Source organism: Pelophylax lessonae, assembly GCF_965119305.1.
Source record: "Pelophylax lessonae genome assembly, chromosome: 11".
NCBI lineage: Eukaryota > Metazoa > Chordata > Amphibia > Anura > Ranidae > Pelophylax > Pelophylax lessonae.
In genome coordinates, this window is record NC_138778.1 from 173344734 (window position 1) to 173367631 (window position 22898).

Below are 22898 nucleotides of genomic sequence, written 5' to 3' on the forward strand. Positions count from 1 at the left end.
GCCAGCGGCTGAGGGAAGTACAAAATGAGGCAGCCAGCGGCTGAGGGAAGTACAAAATGAGGCAGCCAGCGGCTGAGGGAAGTACAAAATGAGGCAGCCAGCGGCTGAGGGAAGTACAAAATGAGGCAGCCAGCGGCTGAGGGAAGTACAAATGACGCAGCCAGCGGCTGAGGGAAGTACAAATGACTCACCCAGCGGCTGAGGGAAGTACAAATGACTCAGCCAGCGGCTGAGGGAAGTACAAATGACTCAGCCAGCGGCTGAGGGAAGTACAAATGACGCAGCCAGCGGCTGAGGGAAGTACAAATGACGCAGCCAGCGGCTGAGGGAAGTACAAATGACGCAGCCAGCGGCTGAGGGAAGTACAAATGACGCAGCCAGCGGCTGAGGGAAGTACAAATGACGCAGCCAGCGGCTGAGGGAAGTACAAATGACGCAGCCAGCGGCTGAGGGAAGTACAAATGACGCAGCCAGCGGCTGAGGGAAGTACAAATGACGCAGCCAGCGGCTGAGGGAAGTACAAATGACGCAGCCAGCGATGTTCCACAAACTTTATGAATAATAATAATAGGGGTTCCTCAGAGTCACACTCTGGGATTCTGGGTTTCTACTTTTGGGTGAAAAAGGATAACCACTTTAAAAGTTATTTTTTGGGTGTATACTGGTAGGACCAATCGCATGCTACATTTCAAAAATTGGTATGACATTAGAATCCAGTTACCTAATTAAACTCCCCTTCCGACCCTCCTGACTTAGTCCTGATATGTTTTAACATGACAGCGTACAGAAACATCTAGGTTTCCCCCATGAAAATTTACATAAACAAGAAAATTAGTGCAAAAAAATAAAAAGGACAGTGAAGCCCAATTGAAGCCTACCGGTTTATTGTTGTAACACAGCCAGGCTAGTTCCACAGTAATAGAACTGCTCTTCTTTCTGTGCATTTCTTCATACCGAGTTTTGCTGCGAGTCTCTGACTGCAGGTCTTGCACACTGCTCCAATAAAAAACATTCTAGCTCCCTAAGCAACAATGTAGATTGGAGCAGTGTGCAGTGGATCTGTGGGACCACTGGAACCCCGGGCTTTATCCCCTGAGGAAGACAAGTGGCATTGTAGTGTAATTGTAATGTAGAGCCAATGACTTCATGCCACACAACCGGAAGCATGCGGAGCGCTATTTCATGACGGACCTAGAGACCATATATCTTAAGGGGAAATACATACTTATATACTGCAGTGCACCAGAACTTTGCACATTACATGGTGAGTGGTATTTTATAAAACTAGTGGGGGGATTACAGAAAGCCTTAGGACTATTATTTTAAAAATAATTTTAGTGAACGATGGCATTCTTTTTATGGATGGCTGAGGATGGAGATGGATTGATTTCCTAAGACTCAGCAGTGGAGAAACTAGGGCTAATAATCAAGGCTAATAAAACCCCTTTAAAAGGGGTAAGATGCATTAGACCTGATTAAAGCAGTTCTAAAGGTTCAAGTTTTCTTTACCTTAATGCATTAAGGTAAAAAGCCTAGGTGAACCCCCCCCCCCCCCCCTTATACCTACCTGAGGCCCATCTTGATCTAGTGATGTGCATGAAAGCAGTGGCTCTCCTTTGTCTCTCTCTGACTCACATAGCAGTGGGAGCCATTGGCTGCTGTCAATCACAGCCAGTGAGCCAATGAGGAAAGAGTAGGGGCAGGGCTGAGCCACGCTCTATGTGTGAAGGGAGATACAGAGCATGGCTTGGAAACCAGCCTGCTCGAGTGCCCCCATAGCAAGAGGCTTGCTACTGGGGGCACTCGGCAGGTGGGAGAAGCCAGGACCGCCGGCAGTGGAGCCAAAAGGAAGGGGATCGGGAGTGCTCTGTGCAAAATCATTGCACAGAGTAGGCAAGTATAAAGTGTTTGTTATTTTTAAAATCACTTTTATTTTGGGTCACTTGGAGAAAATAAGAGCATCAGAGTGGTGGTGTTGGGATCACAAAGTGTATAGCGATTTAAAGGCATGTAGTGGTAAGAGGAAGCCATACGTGGTGCATAAACGCATTGGAAAATAAGTGTGGTGTTATAAATACATAAAAAACACACAGACTTGAGTAAATGGTGGACTGGGAATTGTTTATTAAATAATCACATTTGATTTTTTATTTTTTTTTTAAATTTCGTATCTTTTAATATTATTAGGCATTTAGAATGGTATCGCATTGGTAATGATATGAGGTTTTCTCATATCATACATTGACATTTTAAGACTTATATTGCACGCACTGTACATTGGGATTGTTGGAAACCCAGACTGATGCATAGGTGGGAGAGCAGCAGTCCGACTCCCTAGTGTGCTGCTAGCACAGGGCATTTTAACAAGTATCAACACCTAACACAGTAAGAGCAAATATATTATTGTATATGCAACCTCGGCAGCATTACAATAAATAGGGAGACTTTAAATGGGCTTAAAATCTACAGTAAAATTAAAAAAGCAGGAACAAAAAAAAAAAAAAACTCATACTGTACCTTTTTACTTTCTTCCATTTCATGCTCAAACATTGCGCTGAACACTGGGGACCGAGCTGGAAGGAAGGAGGAAAAAAAAAAGCACACAGTGATCTCATTCTCATCATCATCCATTACACATTGAATTTACTGACTAAGCTAATTAACATAGGTGCAGTTCTACTTGGCCAACTGTGTCTATGTATATCTATATTAAGAAAACAGAAGGCTGATGCTTTGCTCTGAGCCAAATAGATGATTCTTATTAGGTGTCCATGTGAAGCCAGACTTGAGCGTTTTCATTGGCTGCCATCCAAGGCTGCTAAATTACTGGTTCATTTGTTTGAATTCACAGCCATCATCAGATAACTGGATATTCTCCCTTACATGCACACCCACCACATGAGTGCAGGTTTACACTTCGCCTTGGGGCATTTAAAGTGGTAATAAACTCAGTGTTTTTACTTGTACTTGCAGGTAAGCTTATTATAAGGCTTATCAGTGGGTACTGTGAATATCCTAAACTTGTGCTGTTTAGGAGATGTTCACAGCTATAGCAGCCTATGAGGTCACTGGCGCATGCGCAGTGCGCTCTGCATTGGGGTCACGCCGAGTGTGCTTTCAATTCAAAGCTCTGTGCCGTGATATTGATTCCTGTGCATGTATGCACAGGAGTGAGGTCATCATGGCCCAGCCATTTAAATGACCAGAGCATATGGACCCAGAAAGAAGACGGGGCGAAGATGGAAGCACTGGTAATAGCGTGCCGTTGGAGGTAACTCTGCCATAATGTGTCAGTATGTGGTGCATACTAGCAGCACATTATGGCATTAACCTGCAGGGGGACAAGTATATATTTTTTCCAACCGCAGACCGCCCGCCTGCAATGCACTGTTGGCAGGCGACCCGCACAGGCAAATCGACATTACCTGTACATCGCTGCCTGCTTTAGGGTTTAGGGCGCATGCCCACCTGCAAACTGCAACTTTGATTGCACACAGCGGGAGTCTGTCAGCAAGTCCTGGCCAATGATTCATGCCCGGGACCTGCTGATCGTCTGTGTCCAATCACAGCCCAGAGTCCTGTGTTGACAATCAACACAGGGCTCTGTTTTAGGGAATAATCTGTTTCTTATCTCTGCAAAGCAGGGATAAGAAATAAAAAAAAAAAAAAAAACCTATAGTAAAATGCAGCACACATTACATGTTCTAAGGCATTACATGTTCTAAGGCATTACATGTTCTAAGGCACAGATTTAACTCCTTGATTGCCCTGGATGTTAACCACTTCCCAGCCAGTGACATTCATACAATAACCGTGTATATTCTTAGCGCTGATCACTGTATTAGTGTCACTAGTGAGGTCAGCCAATCCCTCCAGCATCAGTTAGATTTAGATTGTCCACTGCACTATCGCAGTCCTGTTATAGGTTGCTGATCACTGCCATTAAAAGTTAAAAAAAATCCAAAATATATACCATAGTTTGTAAATGCTATAACTTTTTACACAAACCAATCAATATACACTTCTTACACTTATTTTTAGTTTTTTATTAGACATGTAGCAGAATACATTTTGGGCAAAAGTTATTTTTATTGGATAGGTTTTGTAGCAGAAAGTAAAACATTGTTTTTTTTTCCAAAATGTTCCTTTTTTTCTGTTAATCAATACTGGGTTTTTTATTTTTGCAATATAAAATACCACCATAACAGCCGGTTCACATTGCAGCAACGCTACTTCGCACCGCGACCTCTGAGGTCGCGGTGCGAGCAGCGCGCCGCGACCTCGGAGCGGCCGCCACGGACTTCATAACATTGAAGTCTATGGCGGTCGCCTCCGGGTCGCCCCAAAGAAGCTCCGGACCCTTTTTCTAGGTCGGAGCGACTTGTGTCGCTCCTATTAGAACGGGTCCGCAGCTTCCCTATGGAAGGCGACCTACGGCGACCTGTGAGGCGACCAGGTCGCCTCACAGGTCGCCTTAGTGTGAACGGGGGCTTAGAAAGCTCTATTTGTGTGAAAAAAAATAACAAATGTATATTGGTTCCAGTATTGCATGACCGTGCAATTACCAGTTAAAGTAGGGCAGTGCTAAAAAGCAAAAAAAATGGCCTGGTCATGAAGGGGGTAAAACCTTCCGAAGGCTTAGTGGTTTACTAACCCTTTAAAGTAGACCTCTACTCAAAGATTAATATAAAGCTATGTTAAGGGTATTCTTGGGATACTTCTGCTTTATAAAGTAGACCTCTACTCAAAGGTTAAAATAAAGCTTTGGTAAATCGTATTCTTGAGATACCACTGCTGCTTTATAATTGGACCTGCAGGCACCAGCATGGCTACAAAAGGTTCTGGTTTACTACCCCCTCACACAATGCAATATGATTTGGCTGACTTACTAAAAACAATGCACTCCCTATGCAGCGGATATGATATCAACAGTTGCTTAGAGACAATGAACCACAGAGAGCTTCATCAAGCAGCAAACCCATGAATAAATATTTTTAATAATAGAGAACAAGCTAGTAATAACTTGAAAGTGTTTCCAGTGAAGGGTAAGCATACTAAGACATTTCGGACTACTATGAGATTCAGGCCTTGGATAACAGTTTTAGGGAAGACCCTTTTCATTTCCAACATGACTTTGCCCCTGTGCACAAAACCAGGTTCATAAAGACATGGTTGGGTGTGGAAGACCTCATGAGTCCTGCAAAGACCCCTGACCTCAACCCTACTGGCCATGCTTTGGCTGAAATGGAAGGTCAAAGAGGCCCAAATCCCCACAGAAACTTCAAAATCTTGTGGTAATCCTTTCCCAAAGCATAGAGGCTCTTGTAGCGACTAAGGGCGGACAACTCCACTGCTTGTGGTTTTGGAATAGGATGTCAAACAAGCTCATATAGGTGTGATGATCATGTGATCAAACGTTGGCCATACAGGATGGGTGAACTAATGGCACTTTTCCACTGCAAGTACCGGCTAGTACCAGCTCGGCTCTACTCGGCCCTGCTTGGCCCGGTTTGCTTTTCCACTGCGGTACCGCATGGTATCGTGTCGGGACGGTTCGGTACGGTACGGTATAGGTTTGCTTTTCCACTAAAGTAGTACTAAAGTTAAGTGGGTGGGATAACAACGGGGTGGGTGTGATTCTCTGACCAATCAGTGGCTAGTAGTGACTGCATGCAAAGGATTGTGGGATATGGTACCAGTTTGGTACCTGTTGGAACCACAATCGAGTAGGTACTGTTTTTTCAGAGCCGTACCGTACCGTTCCATGCAGTGGAAAAGCAAACCTATACCGTACCGTACCGAACCGTTCCGACCCTATACCATGCGGTACCGCAGTGGAAAAGCACAAAAGCGTGCCGAGCCGGTACGGTTCTATGCAGTGGAAAAGCGCCATTAAGGGTGCTTATCTATATCTACCATGAGTATATTATATTTTGAGGTTTTTTTTACAATAATTTTTCCTCTAAGGTTTTCCACAGCTTACTGGATTTAATATCAGCTATTGAATATTTAATGCAGTATAATGCACAGATAATGCTAACCACATTCCTGTCACTCACAATGCTCTGACATCACACATGAGAAATTGATAATTAATTTGTCAGAGCTGTGGAATCCTGAACAGAAACTTGGAATTTCCCCAAAGCAAAGACAATCCCCAGCTATGTGTACTTTAAGTCCAGTCTTGTCAGTAAACAAGGGTGCAATCTGTGACAGCTCCTCGCTGCCAGATCCCTCTGTGCTGGATAATCCAGAACCTACATTTAGGAACATAGCCAAGTACCCCTATGCAACGTTTACACTAGGCCTGTAAATTATATTCTTAACGTAGAGTTCCACGCACAGAAGTCCCCTCCCCTAAACAATTCCCCCCCCCCCCCCTAGATAATCACAGCAGCATTTAAAATAAAATTTACTCTACATGTCCCCAAATACTTGCCCAAACAACAAAGAATGCAAACGTCTAGCCCGTTATTTCAAACACTTTAAAAGCACTCACAATACCAGTGTGAGTGCTAGCATTATATAAACCCAGGAACTGCTCAGGTTCAAGTGGATGATGGTGCCAGCTGACGTGTTTCGTGGGGGGCAGGCGCCCTTTTCGGAGCAAAAAAAAAGGGAGGGGGGGGGGGCATGTCCCCAGAAACACGTCAGCTGGTACTATCACTTGAACCTGAGGAGTTCTACGATGGGCCTTCTTTTGGTTTTATATACCGCGTTTCCCCGAAAATAAGAGCGGGTCTTATAATAATTTTGGCTACAAAAAACACACTAGGGCTTATTTTCAGGGAATGTCTTATTTATTTACCCCTATGTTCTAAAAAACCTGGAATAAAATAAAATGTTTTTAAAAAAGTTCCTGTGTCCCGTCTTCTCCCCTCTATCCCCCCTATCAGCTCAGGAGTCAGCATTATGACATGCTGTAATCCCAAAAATAAACCTTGGTTAACATATTGTAAAATTATGTAATCGGTTTTGTAAAAGAGTATATAATGTGCAGTGTATCTCCTTTTTGGAACTATATTGTGGCAAATACCTTATTTACAGTGCTGATGGGCGCTCACGTGACCCGCCAGAGCTCTTCTTCCCCGAGGGCAGCTGACCTCAGCCGGTGTAACGTGAGAATTACCTACCCCGTGAGAAAAACCTACCCTCGTCACTTCCGGCCAGGAACAGCTGAGCAGCGCAGCAGTGCGCATGCTCACAGCCCCGGATACCTAATGGAACAGCTGAGGAGCTGACTAGTGCGCATGCGCACTAGTATGAAAAGATCACGGTGTACCGTGAAAAAAACCTACCCACGCGGCGGTTACATAAAACAGCTCGGCTGCAATACGAGTAATCTCCGCTCCTGTCCCTGTCACTTCCCTGATCTTGGCTAGTAAATATAAAAGAGGCTCTCGGCTCCGTCATTTATGTTTTCATACACCCGCCGCCAATTTTATATTTACTTGCCGAGATCAGGGAAGTGACAGGGATAGGAGTGGAGATGACTCGTATTGCAGCACAGCTGTTTTAATGTAACTGCTGTATTACATACAGTGCCGTGCACCGAAAGTGACGAGGGGTAGGTTTTTCTCACGGGTAGGTAATTCTCACTGAACACCGGAAAGAGGAGAAGAAGATCTCCGGAGGGTCACGTGAGCGCCCAGCAGCGTGGTAAATAAGGTATTTGCCACAAAGTGCACATTTTATAACCTTTTTACAAAATAGATTACATGTTTTTACAACAACTTTAACTAGGGCTTATTTTTGGGGTAGGGCTTATATAGCAGCCATTCCCGATAATAACGCTAGGTCTTATTTTCGGGGTAGGGCTTATTTTCAGGGATATATAAAAATCACCTTTTATACTCTATTAAAGTACTTGAGATAATGAACTAGGCACTTGCAGCTTTTGTTTGTGCAGTATAAGATTCCCCAGTCTTCCCCCCCAGAGGGCGGCCAAGCCTGGACCGTCCAGTTTGTGTTGCACAGTGGTCACCATTATCTGAGGTACTGTGTCCAGTGACTCTAGGTCCTCTTAGTGCTATGGTGTCAAGTTTCAACTTTCCTAAGTCTTGTCCAAATCTGCGATCACACGACACATCAAATTCCTCCTTTTCTGAGTTTTAGTGTGCCGCTTACACAGACAGTTCCCACTGAGTACCCAGCCGCGGGATCCTCACAGGTCCTAAAGGCTCCAGCAAAGGTGTGGGCGATCAGGGGCAGAGAACAGACCATTTAACAGAGGGCCTGGCTTGCGGTGCTGGATCACCGTCTCCACAAAAAACAGAAGAGACACCAGCATAAGAAACATATAAAAGGTTAAGGAACACAAGGATTAAAAAAAAAAAATGAATCCCACTCTTATTAATAATAGTCTGGGTGCCCCATTGTCTCCCCCCTCCATGTCATTTGCTCCCCTCTATGCCCTTCTTCTCCCCCTCCTACTTCCCTACCCTATCTCAATCCAACCAACCAACTTTTTCCTAGCTTGCATATGAATGACTACTGGAAATCTACTAAATGTTCTGTGTAGAACCGTATCTTTCACTTGCTACAAAATTTTGGTCTATGTACTTCTATTGTAATGATTGTCCATATTGCTGTTTACACGTGTACTGCTGTAATTGTTCTAATAAAGTTTATCTGTTAAGAAAAAAAAAAAAGAAAAAAGAAAAAAGAAAAAAAAGTGAACTGGTGGGAGAGGGAAGATTTTATTTTTGCCCAGAAATGAGCTTTAAAAAGAAATGTATAGTACATTTTCTTTATAATGGTCATAAATAAAAGAAAAAATTCTTAAACAAAAATTTTTAGTAAGACTACTTTTTTTTCTTTAATCATGGAGTTTTTTTTTTAATGTATTTCAGGAACTGTCTACTGGATATTTGTAAAAAGCCTGCCGGTCACATTGCAGATTGAGCTACAGAGTTCTGCAAACCCAGAACTGCGTGACTCATTCTAGTCACTGTTCGACAGCTCAGTTCTTTCAATTAGGGGCAGAATTAATCTCTGAGCTTGTTTCAACCCTTTAACTTCTAAGGTGTATTCTAAATCCTTGGCAGTCAAAGGGTTAAAGGAATGGATACTTGGTCACATGATTTCGGCAAAGGGCAGGATCAACAAATCTGTACTCGGGCTGTACCAATCCTCCAATATGACATGGCCCACTGCCTAGGCCTTTAGAGATTTTGGAAAGCACCACAGGAGGCCTGGAGTAATGTTTTCCCTATGAAAGTTAGTTTTTCAGGCTTTCAATTATGTATGTATCCATCCCAGAAAGGCTGTTAACATAGCTTTATGACATAAGTATAGTTCCTCTTAAACAAGCATTTAGCAGGCTTCAGAAGGCATGTAGCAAGCTTCAGGAGACTAATGAGCCTGCTGAATGCTTAATGCCTGCTGAACACGATGCTCCTCCAGCTAGCATTTGAAGCTGAAAATATTCCTGTATTGCTTAAAGTGGTAGAGAAGGCTAACACTAACTACTGCTTATAACGCCACCCCTCCCCACCTATCCTGCATACCCCATACAAAATTGAAAAAAAAAAAAAAACGGGGCAGTGTACTTACCGATTTTTTAACTGCTCCAGTCCAGTGTTCTTGTAATCCAGCAGCCCTGGCTCTCATGTGTCAGTGAGCGGCTGCTGCAGGGGAGAAGAGAGAGCATCGACAATGGCTGGGCCATGGGAGCCTTGGGGTGAGGTCACTGCTCCAGGAATTCACAGCTATTGTCAAGTGCCCCCTTTGACAGGGAAGCCAGAGCTGCTGAATCATATGATCAAACTGGAGCGGATTAAAAATATTATATATATATATATATATATATATATATATATATATATATATTTATTTTTATATATATATATATATATATATATATATATATATATATATATATATATATATATATTTTTTTTTTTTTTTTTTTTAATACAGGAAGGGAACATTTTTAAGAATAGTTATTATTCTTATCTTCCACTTTAAGGCAAAACTCCATTCTGCAGCAATCTATATTTTTAGAGGTGCCCCCTACCTGCAGTGCAGCTTTCTGCATTTTGAGAAAAAGGGGATGTTTATGCACTGGCTGGCAGCAGTCAGGCAGAACCAGCACATCACTGCAGTTACCGGTAGATCTCAACCTCTGAAAGGTTGCCTAGACCTGCCTACTAGAAATCTCATAGTCCAACTCAAGAGAGGACAAGAGGGTGGCTGTGTTCCCACTTACAGTGAGACCATAGAGAATAAACATAGCCATCCTCTAACATGAAGTCGGATCACAGGAGCAAAAATAAAAAGATTGTCAAGAGGTGCAAAGACTGCAAGTATAAGCTGATGGAGGTTGGATTCTCCCTCATTTGATTCTGTATTACCAAGCTGCCACTGGGACAAGAAATGAGGAAAAGTGCCAAAGCTCCCCAGAGGTGGGCAACAGGAAACTGATGACACATTAAAGTGCCAGGAGATTCGTTCTGGTAGATTTCGGTGAAAGCTTAACACAGAGAGTGATGCCCTCTCTTAGCATGTCTAAGGGACCACTTATTTCAAGAGAAAGTTTAGCTAGAAGACAGACAGACAAAAGAAGAAAGCAGGGGCGGCAGACAAGCAGACAGACAAGAGAAGAAAGCAGGGGCGGCAGACAAGCAGACAGATGAGAAGAAAGCAGGGGCGGCAGACAAGCAGACAGACAAGAGAAGAAAGCAGGGGCGGCAGACAAGCAGACAGACAAGAGAAGAAAGCAGGGGCGGCAGACAAGCAGACAGACAAGAGAAGAAAGCAGGGGCGGCAGACAAGCAGACAGACAAGAGAAGAAAGCAGGGGCGGCAGACAGACAGACAGACAAGAGAAGAAAGCAGGGGCGGCAGACAGACAGACAGACAAGAGAAGAAAGCAGGGGCGGCAGACAGACAGACAGACAAGAGAAGAAAGCAGGGGCGGCAGACAGACAGACAAGAGAAGAAAGCAGGGGCGGCAGACAGACAGACAAGAGAAGAAAGCAGGGGCGGCAGACAGACAGACAAGAGAAGAAAGCAGGGGCGGCAGACAGACAGACAAGAGAAGAAAGCAGGGGCGGCAGACAGACAGACAAGAGAAGAAAGCAGGGGCGGCAGACAGACAGAGAAGCAAGCAGGGCGGCAGACAGACAGACAAGAGAAGAAAGCAGGGGCAGCAGACAGACAAGAGAAGAAAGCAGGGGCAGCAGACAGACAAGAGAAGAAAGCAGGGGCAGCAGACAGACAAGAGAAGAAAGCAGGGGCAGCAGACAGACAAGAGAAGAAAGCAGGGGCGGCAGACAGACAAGAGAAGAAAGCAGGGGCGGCAGACAGACAAGAGAAGAAAGCAGGGGCGGCAGACAGACAGAGAAGCAAGCAGGGCGGCAGACAGACAGAGAAGCAAGCAGGGCGGCAGACAGTCAGAGAAGCAAGCAGGGCGGCAGACAGTCAGAGAAGCAAGCCATACAGATAGGAAGGCTTTGCATTCATTTTAGATGGAAAACCGGTTATGTCTTTTCCAGAGAACCCAGACATTTGCAGCAAGAGTTTCCCCAGTATTTACACAACCCAGTTGACATGGGCAGCACCAGATTTCTCCAATGTCCCAGAATGCACTCTGCCACCCCGGTGTGAAATGTTATTTGCCGGTGCACATGAAAAACTGCAACATTTTTTTTTCTTGGGTGAGAGAAGTAAGATTCCTCTGAAGTCACGGAGAACCGTATTCCTCTGCATATTTGTATTTATTAACATGAGAGGAAGCTGACATTTCATTTCTATCGCCAAGGCAAAATTATGTAACATCTACAGACTCAATAAAACAAGGCCCCTGGGAAAGCCTGCCAGAAAAACCTGTGGAACACTTTCAAGTATCACCAGGAAAAACAAGGAGCTAAAGATCCAAAAGACGAGTGCTGCAGTCAATAGCAATTTCCAGCAAATCCCCTTTAGAGACAACACAGGAAGACTCCTTTAATGCAGAAACAGAAAGAGAGGATCATTGATCTCTACGAAGGCGGCCATGTGAGCCTGGTGCTCACCAGTAACACCTGTGCTCCCTTTATGGGAATCCTGCTGGAGAATTGTGCTATGGAAGATCTGAATGAATGCTGGGCACAGGAGATAAACCTTCAAGCACTTTTTTTTTTAGGATTTAGTATAATGGTGAAAAGTGACAACCCATGCCCGGCTTTTACTAATTTCTGGGGCTCCGTTTTAGAAACCGTTATGGATGAACACTGAGCTGCTGGATTTCCTACTATCTCCTTAAAGATGTATGTATATAAAGATTAAGATTTAAATGTAAATTTCACTCTTGCATATGACTCCCCCTAACAAAATTCTGTATCTCTTCAAAACATCAGATCTCAAGGACATATTCATCCACACTTTGGCTCCAAGGCTTGCCGCAGGCGGATTGGATTTTGAGCCTCCATGAAACCAATGACCTGTGACTTAAACTGGTTGTAAACCCTTACCTATACCCAGTGAATTTACTGGTCTCAGGTGATAGAGAGATGAAACAAATCCTCCTACACAAGTTGTACCTTTTTATCTGCAGTCTTCTCTTCTCTACATCTATTCAAAGTGCAGAATTTATAAAACCTGTGTGATTTGTCAGAAAGAAGAGGGCGGATAGCTAAAAGAAAAAAAAAAAAAAAAAAAAAAACACTCTGCAGAGTTTGCTCTGGGAGCTGATTAGCTGATTGGAGGGACACACCCCCCTTCACACAGCACACAGGAGCAGAGCTGAGGCCGTCAATCTGCTGGAGGAAAACCCCTGTCACCATTTTTTCTATTGGTGGATTTTGAGGGGGGGCCCAAACCAATTTTATTTTTGGCTTGGGGTTCCTGTTAAAAGTCCATAGCAGGGAATAGATGATTGGTAGGGAGGGATGACCCCCCACACGTTTTTTTTTTTACATTCTGCTGTCAGCTGGGAATCCCCGGCTGACAGCGGGGATGAGTCACTGGTTGTTAGGACACAGGAGGGTACCGGCTCAACAGCCAGCATCTATCATATGGAGTAATCTCCTCTTTTTTTTTTGTAGTGGAAGGAGAAAAAAAAAAGGTAACCGCATAAAAAAAAACACACATCAAAAGCGCACCCATGTCACACTACAAAACCACACTGAAAATTGGATCATGCCACAGCTGCACCAGTGTGAACCTAGCCTTCACCCTACTCATGGAATCTCCCCTATGTTATATTCTAGATAACTCAAAGAGTAAAAAACCCCCAAACACAAGGTTTGAGTTCCCCCTTTGTGTTCCTTTCTCTGTGACCACAGATGGAGGGCAGAACTGAACTCAGGTTTGGAGATCTGTACCCAGAAATAAAACATCTGTTTTGGGTGGAGTGCCCTTTTTAAATTAGCAGCAGCAACAATAAAACGTTCCTAACGTTAGAAATCGTTTTATTGCACCTTATCCATCCTGCACCATCACATCTTGTCTTGCATAATATGCTAATTAGACGCTTGCCCACATTTCACTCTAATTTGTTCAATAAAATGACTGTGGCGCCAGCTGCAAATTGCTTGCTATTTCTATGAAAATGATATTTTTATGACAAAAAAGGACCGATACACAGGTGCACAGTTATACAACTCTGGGAACAAAATGAAACATTCTTCAGACACAAAAAAACACAATTCATCTTCAACTAAATGTTACTGGTTAACTGCACTGAAAGCCAAAATCTGTGGACACCCCCCCCCCCCAACAACCTTTAAATGCAATTACAGAACTTCAATGCACACAAACATACTTCCTCACTGTCACAGCCTGGCACAGAGCTGGCACCCTCTCTGGCAATCCTCTGTGTCCAGCGAAGAACAGCCATGACCGCATTCAGGGCCGCTGATAGGGGGGGGGACCACCTGGTTTGCACATACCAAAAAAGTGGAGTGGGCATTAGTTCAAGTCGTTTGACATTGGCCAGCTCTTCTGAACGCCTTTCCTCCACGCCTATAGCTGCATTGCAAACACATTCAGGTGCGCCATTCGTTTGGCTGTTCATTTTCATTAGCCAAAATATTATTCTGCCCATTGAAATATTAAATACTTAAGCGCTAAACATGTCTAGCTCCTCTTCTGAATCTGCCAGTGATGACACTAAACACCTATAAGTGCATGGACACATAGGCTAACAGAGGGACGTAAAGGCCCTTAAAGCGGGGTTCCACCCAAAAGTGGAACTTTTGCTCATTTGCTTCCCCCCCCCCTCCAGTGCTACATTTGGCACCTTTCAAGGGGGGGGGGGGGGGGAGTGGGTACCTGTCTTTGACAGGTACCCTTCCTCATTTCCGGGGGATGGCGCCGAGGCGCTGTCCATCTGAAGTTTGGCCCCTTCCTCCTTCCCCCGCCGCGCCAATCCGAATGCGCAGCGCTCTTCGCGTATGCGCAGTAGGGACATGCCTGTGAAGCCGCAAGGCTTCACTGCCGGGTCCCCTTGCCTGCAATGGCGGTGGCAGCACCCGACAGCCAATGGAAACATCGGCTGTGGTGCTGACATCGCTAGACTCTAGGACAGGTAAGTGTCCTAATATTAAAAGTCAGCAGCTACAGAACAGTAATGTAGGGACTGACTAGGGATGCTCCGATATATCGGCCACCGAAAATGAGTAGCTAAAAATAGGGTTATCAGCGTTTTGCAGATAATAAAAAAAAAAAAAGTGCCGATAATAGAACGTTGCATCCCATTGACTTCATTGCAAAATCGCCTCGTAATGACTTCTATGTAAAATCACGCCCCACTGACTACTAAGCAAAATCACATCCCATTGGCTACAATGCAAAAACGCATGGACACCAATGCAAAATCAGGTCCTACTGACCTTAATGCAAAAATGCCAGCCACATTAACAACATTAGGTTCGCCCTATAGCAGTTTTACTGCTACAGGGCAGTACCTGTGCGCCAGATTACGTATATATACCTGATCCAACACTTACACAATTACACACAGTAGAAGCGGTGAGTGCAGGGAACCCTATGTCCTCCCGCACCCACCAATCATTAAGCAGTGACACAAAACTGCACTCTGCCCATGAAAACAAGGCAGATCGCCGTTCTGACAGGAGGGAAGGGATGGAATTTGTGTCCCTGCAAAGCAGGGAATAAATTCCATGTCTTCCCCCTAGCAAAAGCACATCACACAGAATAGTAGAACACTGGTTGGGACACAATTAACCCTTTAAGTGCCTCTGATGTTAAACCCGTTCCCAGAAAGTGTCATTAGTACAGTGACAGTGCATATTTTATAGCATGGATCACTGTATTAGTGTCACTGGTCCCCAAAAAGTGTCAGAATGTCCGCTGCAATATCACAGTCGTTGTTGCATAAGTTGCTGATCGCTTCAATTACTAGTAAAAATAATAAAATAAAAATAAATAAAAAAAATCCCTTAGTGTGTAGACACTATATTGACGTAAAATCAACCAACATACGCTTATTGGAATTTGCTTTACCCAAAAAATGTAGCAGAATACATATTGGCCTAAATGTATGAAGAAGCTTGATTTTTTTTTTATGTATTTATTTATTGGATAGGATTTACAGCAGAAAGTTAATATATTTTTTTTTTTTTTTTTTCAAACTTGTCGGTCCATTTTTATTTATAGTGCAAAAAATAAAAAAAAAATGCAGGGGTGATCAAATGCTACCAAAAGAAATCTCTATTTGTGGGGGGGGGGTTGACATCAATTTTTTTACCTTGCCTCGCATTACCGTGCAATTGTCAGTTAATGCAACGCTGTGTTGTATCGCAAGGGTAAATCTTCCGGAGGTCAAGTTTTTTTTAAAAAACTCTCCATTTCAGTTTTTCGGCCAAGTGCATCCTGAATTTTTAGTCCAGAATCTTCATTTTGGTGCACTGCTATTTAAAACTAGATAATGAATGTTTTTGGGGGTCATAACCTCAGAACTTCCTTGGGTACATGAATCCTCACTTACGGTCCTCCTGTCACCATAGAAAAAAGTGAGAAGAAATCTCAGCAGGGTGACAGAGTAATAAAACCTGACAAAGGTTATAACCTTTCTCCACTCTATGAAGATCTATCTGTCCCTGACCCCATACTAGAATTGGCTCCCTAGACCAGCCGCCTCCATTGCCATATAGTAAGAGTACATAAAATGTAATGATGTCTAGTTTATCTGTAAAGCTCAGTCATTTATTGCTAATGCAAATCTCCAAAGCATCCCCCACACAATCTTCCTTCACCAGAATCCACACCTTCCCATTGTAAGCCTATAATTTATTGCTCGCAATAAACAATTGGTGACAGTTGTATATTTTACACCACCAATTTAAAAAGCGAGCAGCTCCCGATCCTAAGCCCTGCTGGCACTTCTTCCAGTTAATCTAACGCTTTTTACCCTTAAAACTGAGGAATTAGTTAGCGCTGCAAAGACTTAATTGAAAGGATATCAGCTGCCAGCCTATCAAACATGAGGCAGGGTGACACGAGGCAAAGCATTGTGGGAGTCGGCTCAGAAACAAGTCACACTTTGTAGTCATAACAATTGTGCTTGATGCAGACTAATTGGTCACAATAGCGTCTCAAAGCGGCTTTGTGCTGAAAAATGATCTAATATTTATGTTGCAGTAACATTGTTAAACACACTGTATCACTTTGAAGAAAAGACAATATCATGGAAATTAAATCAACATGAGCAGGAAAACTTTTTTTTTTCTTTTAATTAAAGCCCAACTCTATCTTAGACTAAAGCAGGGACGTGTAAGAACCCCTCAAAGGTTTTTCGGTTTCCGTGATTTTTACTACTATTATTGAGAAACATTACAATAAAGTACATTCCAGTCGAATACAATGCAAAGATTCACGATGTGAATTACAGTATATAAAACGCATTGAGTAAATTGTCAGCATCACATGAAGAAAAAGATAAAGAGCCAAAAATGTCACCAAGGAAATAAGTACTTATTACCCCTTTTAAAAAAAGACCACTCCCCACAATGTACTGCGGATGGGCGGCCCATACCAGCCCCCCGCTGACACCCGCTGTGACTGTACACAGCAGGAGTTTTTCAACAGGTCCTGGCTAATGATTCATGTCCAGAACCTGCTGATCAGCTGTGTCCAATCACAGACCAGAGCCCTTTGTTGACAATCAACACAGGGCTCTGTACAGAGAGAACAATCTCTGTTTCTTATTCCTGGAAAGCAAATGTGCATTTATTTATTCTTCACACAAGAGCCTACAGAAGTATTGCACCTGTGATCAGTGGATCGTGGGTGCAATGCCAGGCTTCTGCAGATAATGCCTACAGCTCTCTGCCTGTACCTCTGTATTCGCTTTCAGTTACTGAGCTGCAGAAGTGTCAATGGACTGAACAGAGCACTTGTAGTCCATTGAAAGCTGGAAGTCTGTCTGCCGTGGTGGTGCTTAAAGCGGAGTTCCAGTCATTTTAGCTGCTGACTTTTTATAAACAGCCACTCACCTGTCCCAGGATCCAGCGGTGCACTCACACCAGCCGTTTTCTGTGTCCTCCCTCGGTGGCACCGGCATCTTCACATCTTGAGGCTTCACAGCTGGGTGCCCACTGCACATGTTCGGGTGGCACTGAGCTCTGTGACTGGTCCCAAAGTCTTCTGGGACCGGTCATGTGTCCCAGAAGACTTTGGGAAGGAGAACTTCCGCTTCCAATCATCCGAGGTGACCAGAACAGAAGTGTAAGCCGGTACCTGTCAAAATCAGTTACCCGCTCCCTCCTCCTCCCCAAAAGCTCAGTTTCACACACAGGAATTGGGTGGAGGCCTTAAAGTGTAACTTCCCCTTTTGGGTGAAGCTCCGCTTTAACATGTTACAACCTAAATACAAATGTAATTGTTACTAAAAGTAGAATTAGCCTTTACACGCCATCTATATACCCGTTTTCCTGTAACATGAGAATTACCTACCCCGGCCAGGAACAGCTGAGCAGCGCAGCAGTGCGCATGCTCCCAGCCCCGGATACGTAATGTATCAGCTGAGGAGCAGACTAGTGCGCATGCGCACTAGTATGAAATTATTACTGTGTTCTGTGAAAAAAACCTACCCACGCGGCGGTTACATAAAACATCTCGGCTGCAATACGAGTCATCTCCGCTCCTGTCCCTGTGACTGCCCTCAACTCGGCTAGTAAATATAAAAGTGGCTCTAGGCTCCGTGATTTATCTTTTCATACACCCGCCGCCGCTTTTATATTTACTAGCCGAGATCAGGGAAGTGACAGGGATAGGAGTGGAGATGACTCGTATTGCAGCACAGCTGTTTTAATGTAAACGCCACATTACACACACTGCCGTGCAACCGGAAGTGACGAGGGGTAGGTTTTTCTCACGGGTAGGTAATTCTCACGGAACACACGTCTCTAAATTTTTACCAGTATAAAAGCACATGATACTTTACAAATACTAGGGAGAGGCTGAAAATAAAGGAAGAAGACTAAAAACACAAATCAGCATCTGTTAGCCACAAAATCAGATTCAAACAATAAATCCACAAATGGCAAACCATCCCCGTAATAACGCCAAAAAGCTAAAGGGCAATCACAATGACGTCAATAGCAATCAGAAGCTGGCTATTCCCAACACAGTAAATAAAAGAAAGCAACTGTTACAAAGGACCACATCACTATATCCTTTGTTCCAGATTTATCAACTCCCACATATTTCCAGTCTGTATTATTATTTAAGAGATGTTCTGCAATTCCAAACCCAAGGTGAGGGTAACCCATCAGCCAATAACAGCTATACTGTCCTTTTCTATGTTTGCTGAAAAAAAAAAATGACAGCTGGAGCCTGATTGGTTGCCATGGACATCATAGACTTTACTTCCCTCTGGCCTAATCAATCAGCTGCAATGTATCAAGCAAAAAGGAAACACAATTGTATCTTGTGCTGACAGATGTCCCTGGGAAGCTTGTATGCCAAAGAAGGTACATGTAGCATAAAATAGACCTGACAATTTCCATAATGTATATATGTAAAGCGTCAGCCAACTGCTACAGGAATGACAGAATGCTCTACTGATGCTGCTTCCAATCCTTCTAGAAGGAAAAATAAGCAGCACCCAAATTCCTTTTTACTGTTTTAAAGGGTCATTCAACCCCAAAACTGATGCTTATTACTATTACTGCAAGCTCAGTTACCCAGTGACTGATTTGAAATGGATATACTCCAGATCAGCCCTCGCCTATTACGGAGACTCACTTCTCCTGTTGCATTCCTGATAAAGTAAATAAATAAAGTTACTTTCACTGCACTTTTCCGCCACTAGAACCCCCCCCCCCCCCCCCTGATATTGTGCATTTTCACAGGGTTTTATCCTGGCCATACATGCAATTGATGCGATCTTTCAATAAAATAAAACATTTTCAGTGTTGAATACATTATAACATCAAAAACTTGAGAACTCAAGTTTTTGATATTATGGTGTATTTCATTAACACTGAAAATTTAAAATGCTAAAATGTGATGTAATATGTAGTAATTAATGTAATTTTAAACTGTATCTCCCAGCAATAACAAGATCCCCTGACGAAGCTATAAGCGAAACGCGTAGCGATCCTTTGGCAATAGCAACCTGAGATACCCATGAGACCCAGATACCTTCTAAATTATCGCAAAACTTGCATCTAATATATACACGAGTATTTTCACAGGTCTCCCTGTTGTGTTTGTACTCATATTGGGGGGATTTTGTTTCACAATGGGGAGATCTTGTTTTGCATCTTTCATATATGTTTTTTCATGATTTGATTTTAAATAAATTATAAATAATGTTACAATAAACTGATATTTTACCAATTCAGCACTGAAGTTCTTTATTGGGATTACCAGTGGCTACCTATAAAGTCCCACTACTTTTCTTTTTTCTTCTTAATTTACATATTGGGATGCAGTGACAATTATTTGATTCCTGTCACATATTTTGCTTTGTACACAATCTCTTTAGGATGCTTAGGCTTAGGACACAGAGAAGGCCACACAATGTCTTCATTTAAATGGAAACCAGAGACAACTTTAGGAAGGAACGACTAACAGGTACGAAGCATCACCTGGTCTCTGAACTATCAGGTAAGGTGAACAACAGGACAACGCAGCCAGCTCTAACACCGTGAATGCAGAAGTAATAGCCACCAAGAAAGCTACCTTCTGTGTCAAAGTCAGTAGAGGAATCTCACAAATATTTTAAAAGGGTGGTTTCTGAAGAACCGACAGCACCAAACTGAGGTCCCACAAAGGCAATGGAGACCTCAAAGGGGGAGCCAGTTGGCGGACCCCCTGAAAAAAAGGTTTGAACCAAGGAATTTGTGGCAGACGGGCATTAAAAGAAAATTGCCAGGGCCAATATCTGGCCTTTGATGGTACCCAAGGCCAAACGCTGATCTACACCTCTTTGGAGAAACTCCAAGACATGAGACACCGAGAAGCAACAGGGGGGAACCCCCCCCCCCCCCCACCCCCACCCAGAGTCATTCCAAGTAATGTAGACCCTCCAGACTCGATGGTAAATCTTCCTAGAAGTACATTTTCTAGCTTTTAACAACGTAGGAATCACCAATTCAGACACCCCTCTATCCTTCAACACCTGGCTTTCAATAGCCAGGCCGCCAAAGCCAGGGACTGTAAAGCAGGATGCAAGATCGGTCCTCGAGTTAACAGATCTTCTCTGAGAGGGAGTTTTCAAGAGACTTCAGCGATCAGCCATACTAGGTCTGCGTACCAGCAGGGCCTGCGAGGCCAGTCCAGTGCCACTAGGATGACCGGAATCCCTTCTGCCTCGATCCTTCGCAGAAGTCTCAGCAGAAGAGTCAGCGGAGGAAATGCGTACATTAGACAATATTGGCTTCAGGAGCGTCCGTGGCATCGGCCAGAAGATCCTGAGACCTTGCTACGAACCTCTGCACCTTCCTGTTGAGACGAGAGGTCAATAGAGACCATTCTCCCTGATCCAACTTCTGCCAACTGAGGTAATCCGCCTGCCAATTTTCCACCTCTGGAATATGCACGGCAGAGATGTCTGGAACAATGCGTTCTGTCCATCTTAGAATGCCGGCTATTTCCCAGCTGGCTAAGGCACTTTTGGTGCCCCCTTGATAATTGACATATGCCACGGCCGTGGCATTGTTCGACTGAATCCTCCCTGGGTGCCCCTACTGACGATCTGTCCAATGAATTAGGCAAAGCCTGATCGCCCGAATTTCCAGGATATTGATCGACAGACTGGACTCCTCCCGTGTCCAAACCCCCTAAGCCGGATCTGTACCCAAGACCCCTCCCTATCCGGAGAGGCTGGCATCCGTTATTACCACCATCCAGTACAGGGGAAGAAGGGATTTTCCTTGTCGAAGGGCCAGAGAGCAGAGCCACCAGATCAGGGATCCCCTCGTACTCCGTCTTACCAGGATCAGATTGTCTAGAGCCTGTGGATTCTTGTTCTATTTGACAAGAATCTTTTTCTGTAAAGACCTGGTATGGAACCGCCTCAAAAGGTGGAGACCATCAGGCCCAGCACTTGCATGCAAGTCCTGAGGGATGATCGCCAGTTGGACAACAGGAGCCATGTCGCATCCTGCAACTTCTTAGAGTTTCACCTACGGAAGAAACACCCGGGCTAAGGTCGTCTCCAGGGTCAGGCCCAGATAGTCCAGTTTTGTGGACCGAACCAGAACAGATTTTTGGAAATTCAGTTTCCATCTGAACTCTTGCAAAGTTCGCACTGAAATGTTAAAATTGTCTTTCAGGGCATTCGGAGACTCTGCTAGCAGAAGGAGATCGCCCAGGTACCCCAGCACCACAATCCCCTTCTGCTTCAGCAAAGCCAACACCAGGGACAACACTTTGATAAACACCCGAGGAGCGCAGGCGAGACCAAAGGGTAATGCCACGAATTGACAGTGCTCCTCGCCCACGGCAAAGCGAAGGAAATGCTGATACCCAACATATTTTGGGATCTAAAGGTAAGCGTCCTTGATATCGATAGAGGCCAGGAAATCCCCTTGATGAAGGGATGCCACCACCATGCAAATTAATTCCATTCTAAATTTCTGAACTCGCACAAAGCGGTTCAAAGCCTTGAGATCCAGAATAGGAAGGACCTTGCCTTCCTTCCTGGGAACAGTAAACAGGTTTGAATAAAACCCCTGAAAGCATTCCGATTCCAGAACCAGTACTATGACCCTCTGTGAGGGCAGATCTTGTACCGCCCCAAGAAGACCTTGTAGACGATCTTGGGACAAACGTAGATTGGAAGGAAAGAACCTTGCTGGAGGCAAGGACCGAACCTCGATCTTGTACCTGGACCGAATCAACGTGTGGACCCATTTGTCTTGGATCCAGGAGGTCCACAGATCCGAAAAGATCCAAAAAGAAGCAAAGACGTCCCCCACCCCAAGTACAGGTGAGGGCGCCCCATCAGGCAGAAGCGAGCTTGTCTGCGGTCCTGGAGGAGCCAGCTCTTGACTTACCCGGCCAGGGCCTCTTGGCACCTGCTGCGAGGTTACAGGTGGATTTTGATTCCTGGTCCTTAGATCCCCAAGGACGAAAGGACCGCTTATGGGCTGAGAAGAAAGGACCACACTTGCGAATAGTCTCTTTACTGCTGGCAGACTGTGGAAGCAGAGTACTCTTACCTCCTGTAAGACCTTAATGATCACCTCCATGTAAGCACCGAAGAAGCGGTCTCCTACAAAGGGGAGATCAATCAATACCTTCTTGGAAGCCTGGTCCGCAGACCAGTATTTAAACCCTATCAAGCGGTGCAGTCACCGCCATCACGGACACCGTGCAGGCTAAGGGGGGGCGCACCCAGAGAGGCATCACAGATATACTGAAACCCCTGGACCAACTGGTTCACCAGCTCCGCCAGGTCCTACTCCTATGGAAAGCAGAATAAACCTATTGGTCAAGAAG

At 44.3% G+C, this 22898-nt stretch overlaps 1 protein-coding gene across 2 annotated transcripts in view; it reads right to left on the reverse strand.

Moving 5' to 3' along the window:
- Positions 1 to 22898, reverse strand: part of SPOP (speckle type BTB/POZ protein) — a 77643-nt gene that overhangs the window by 20932 nt on the left and 33813 nt on the right. For both annotated transcript variants that reach the window (XM_082272744.1, XM_082272745.1), the window contains exon 8: positions 2518 to 2573. In XM_082272744.1, coding sequence (XP_082128870.1) covers positions 2518 to 2573 — 56 coding nt within the window. The remainder of the gene's footprint in view (positions 1 to 2517; positions 2574 to 22898) is intronic.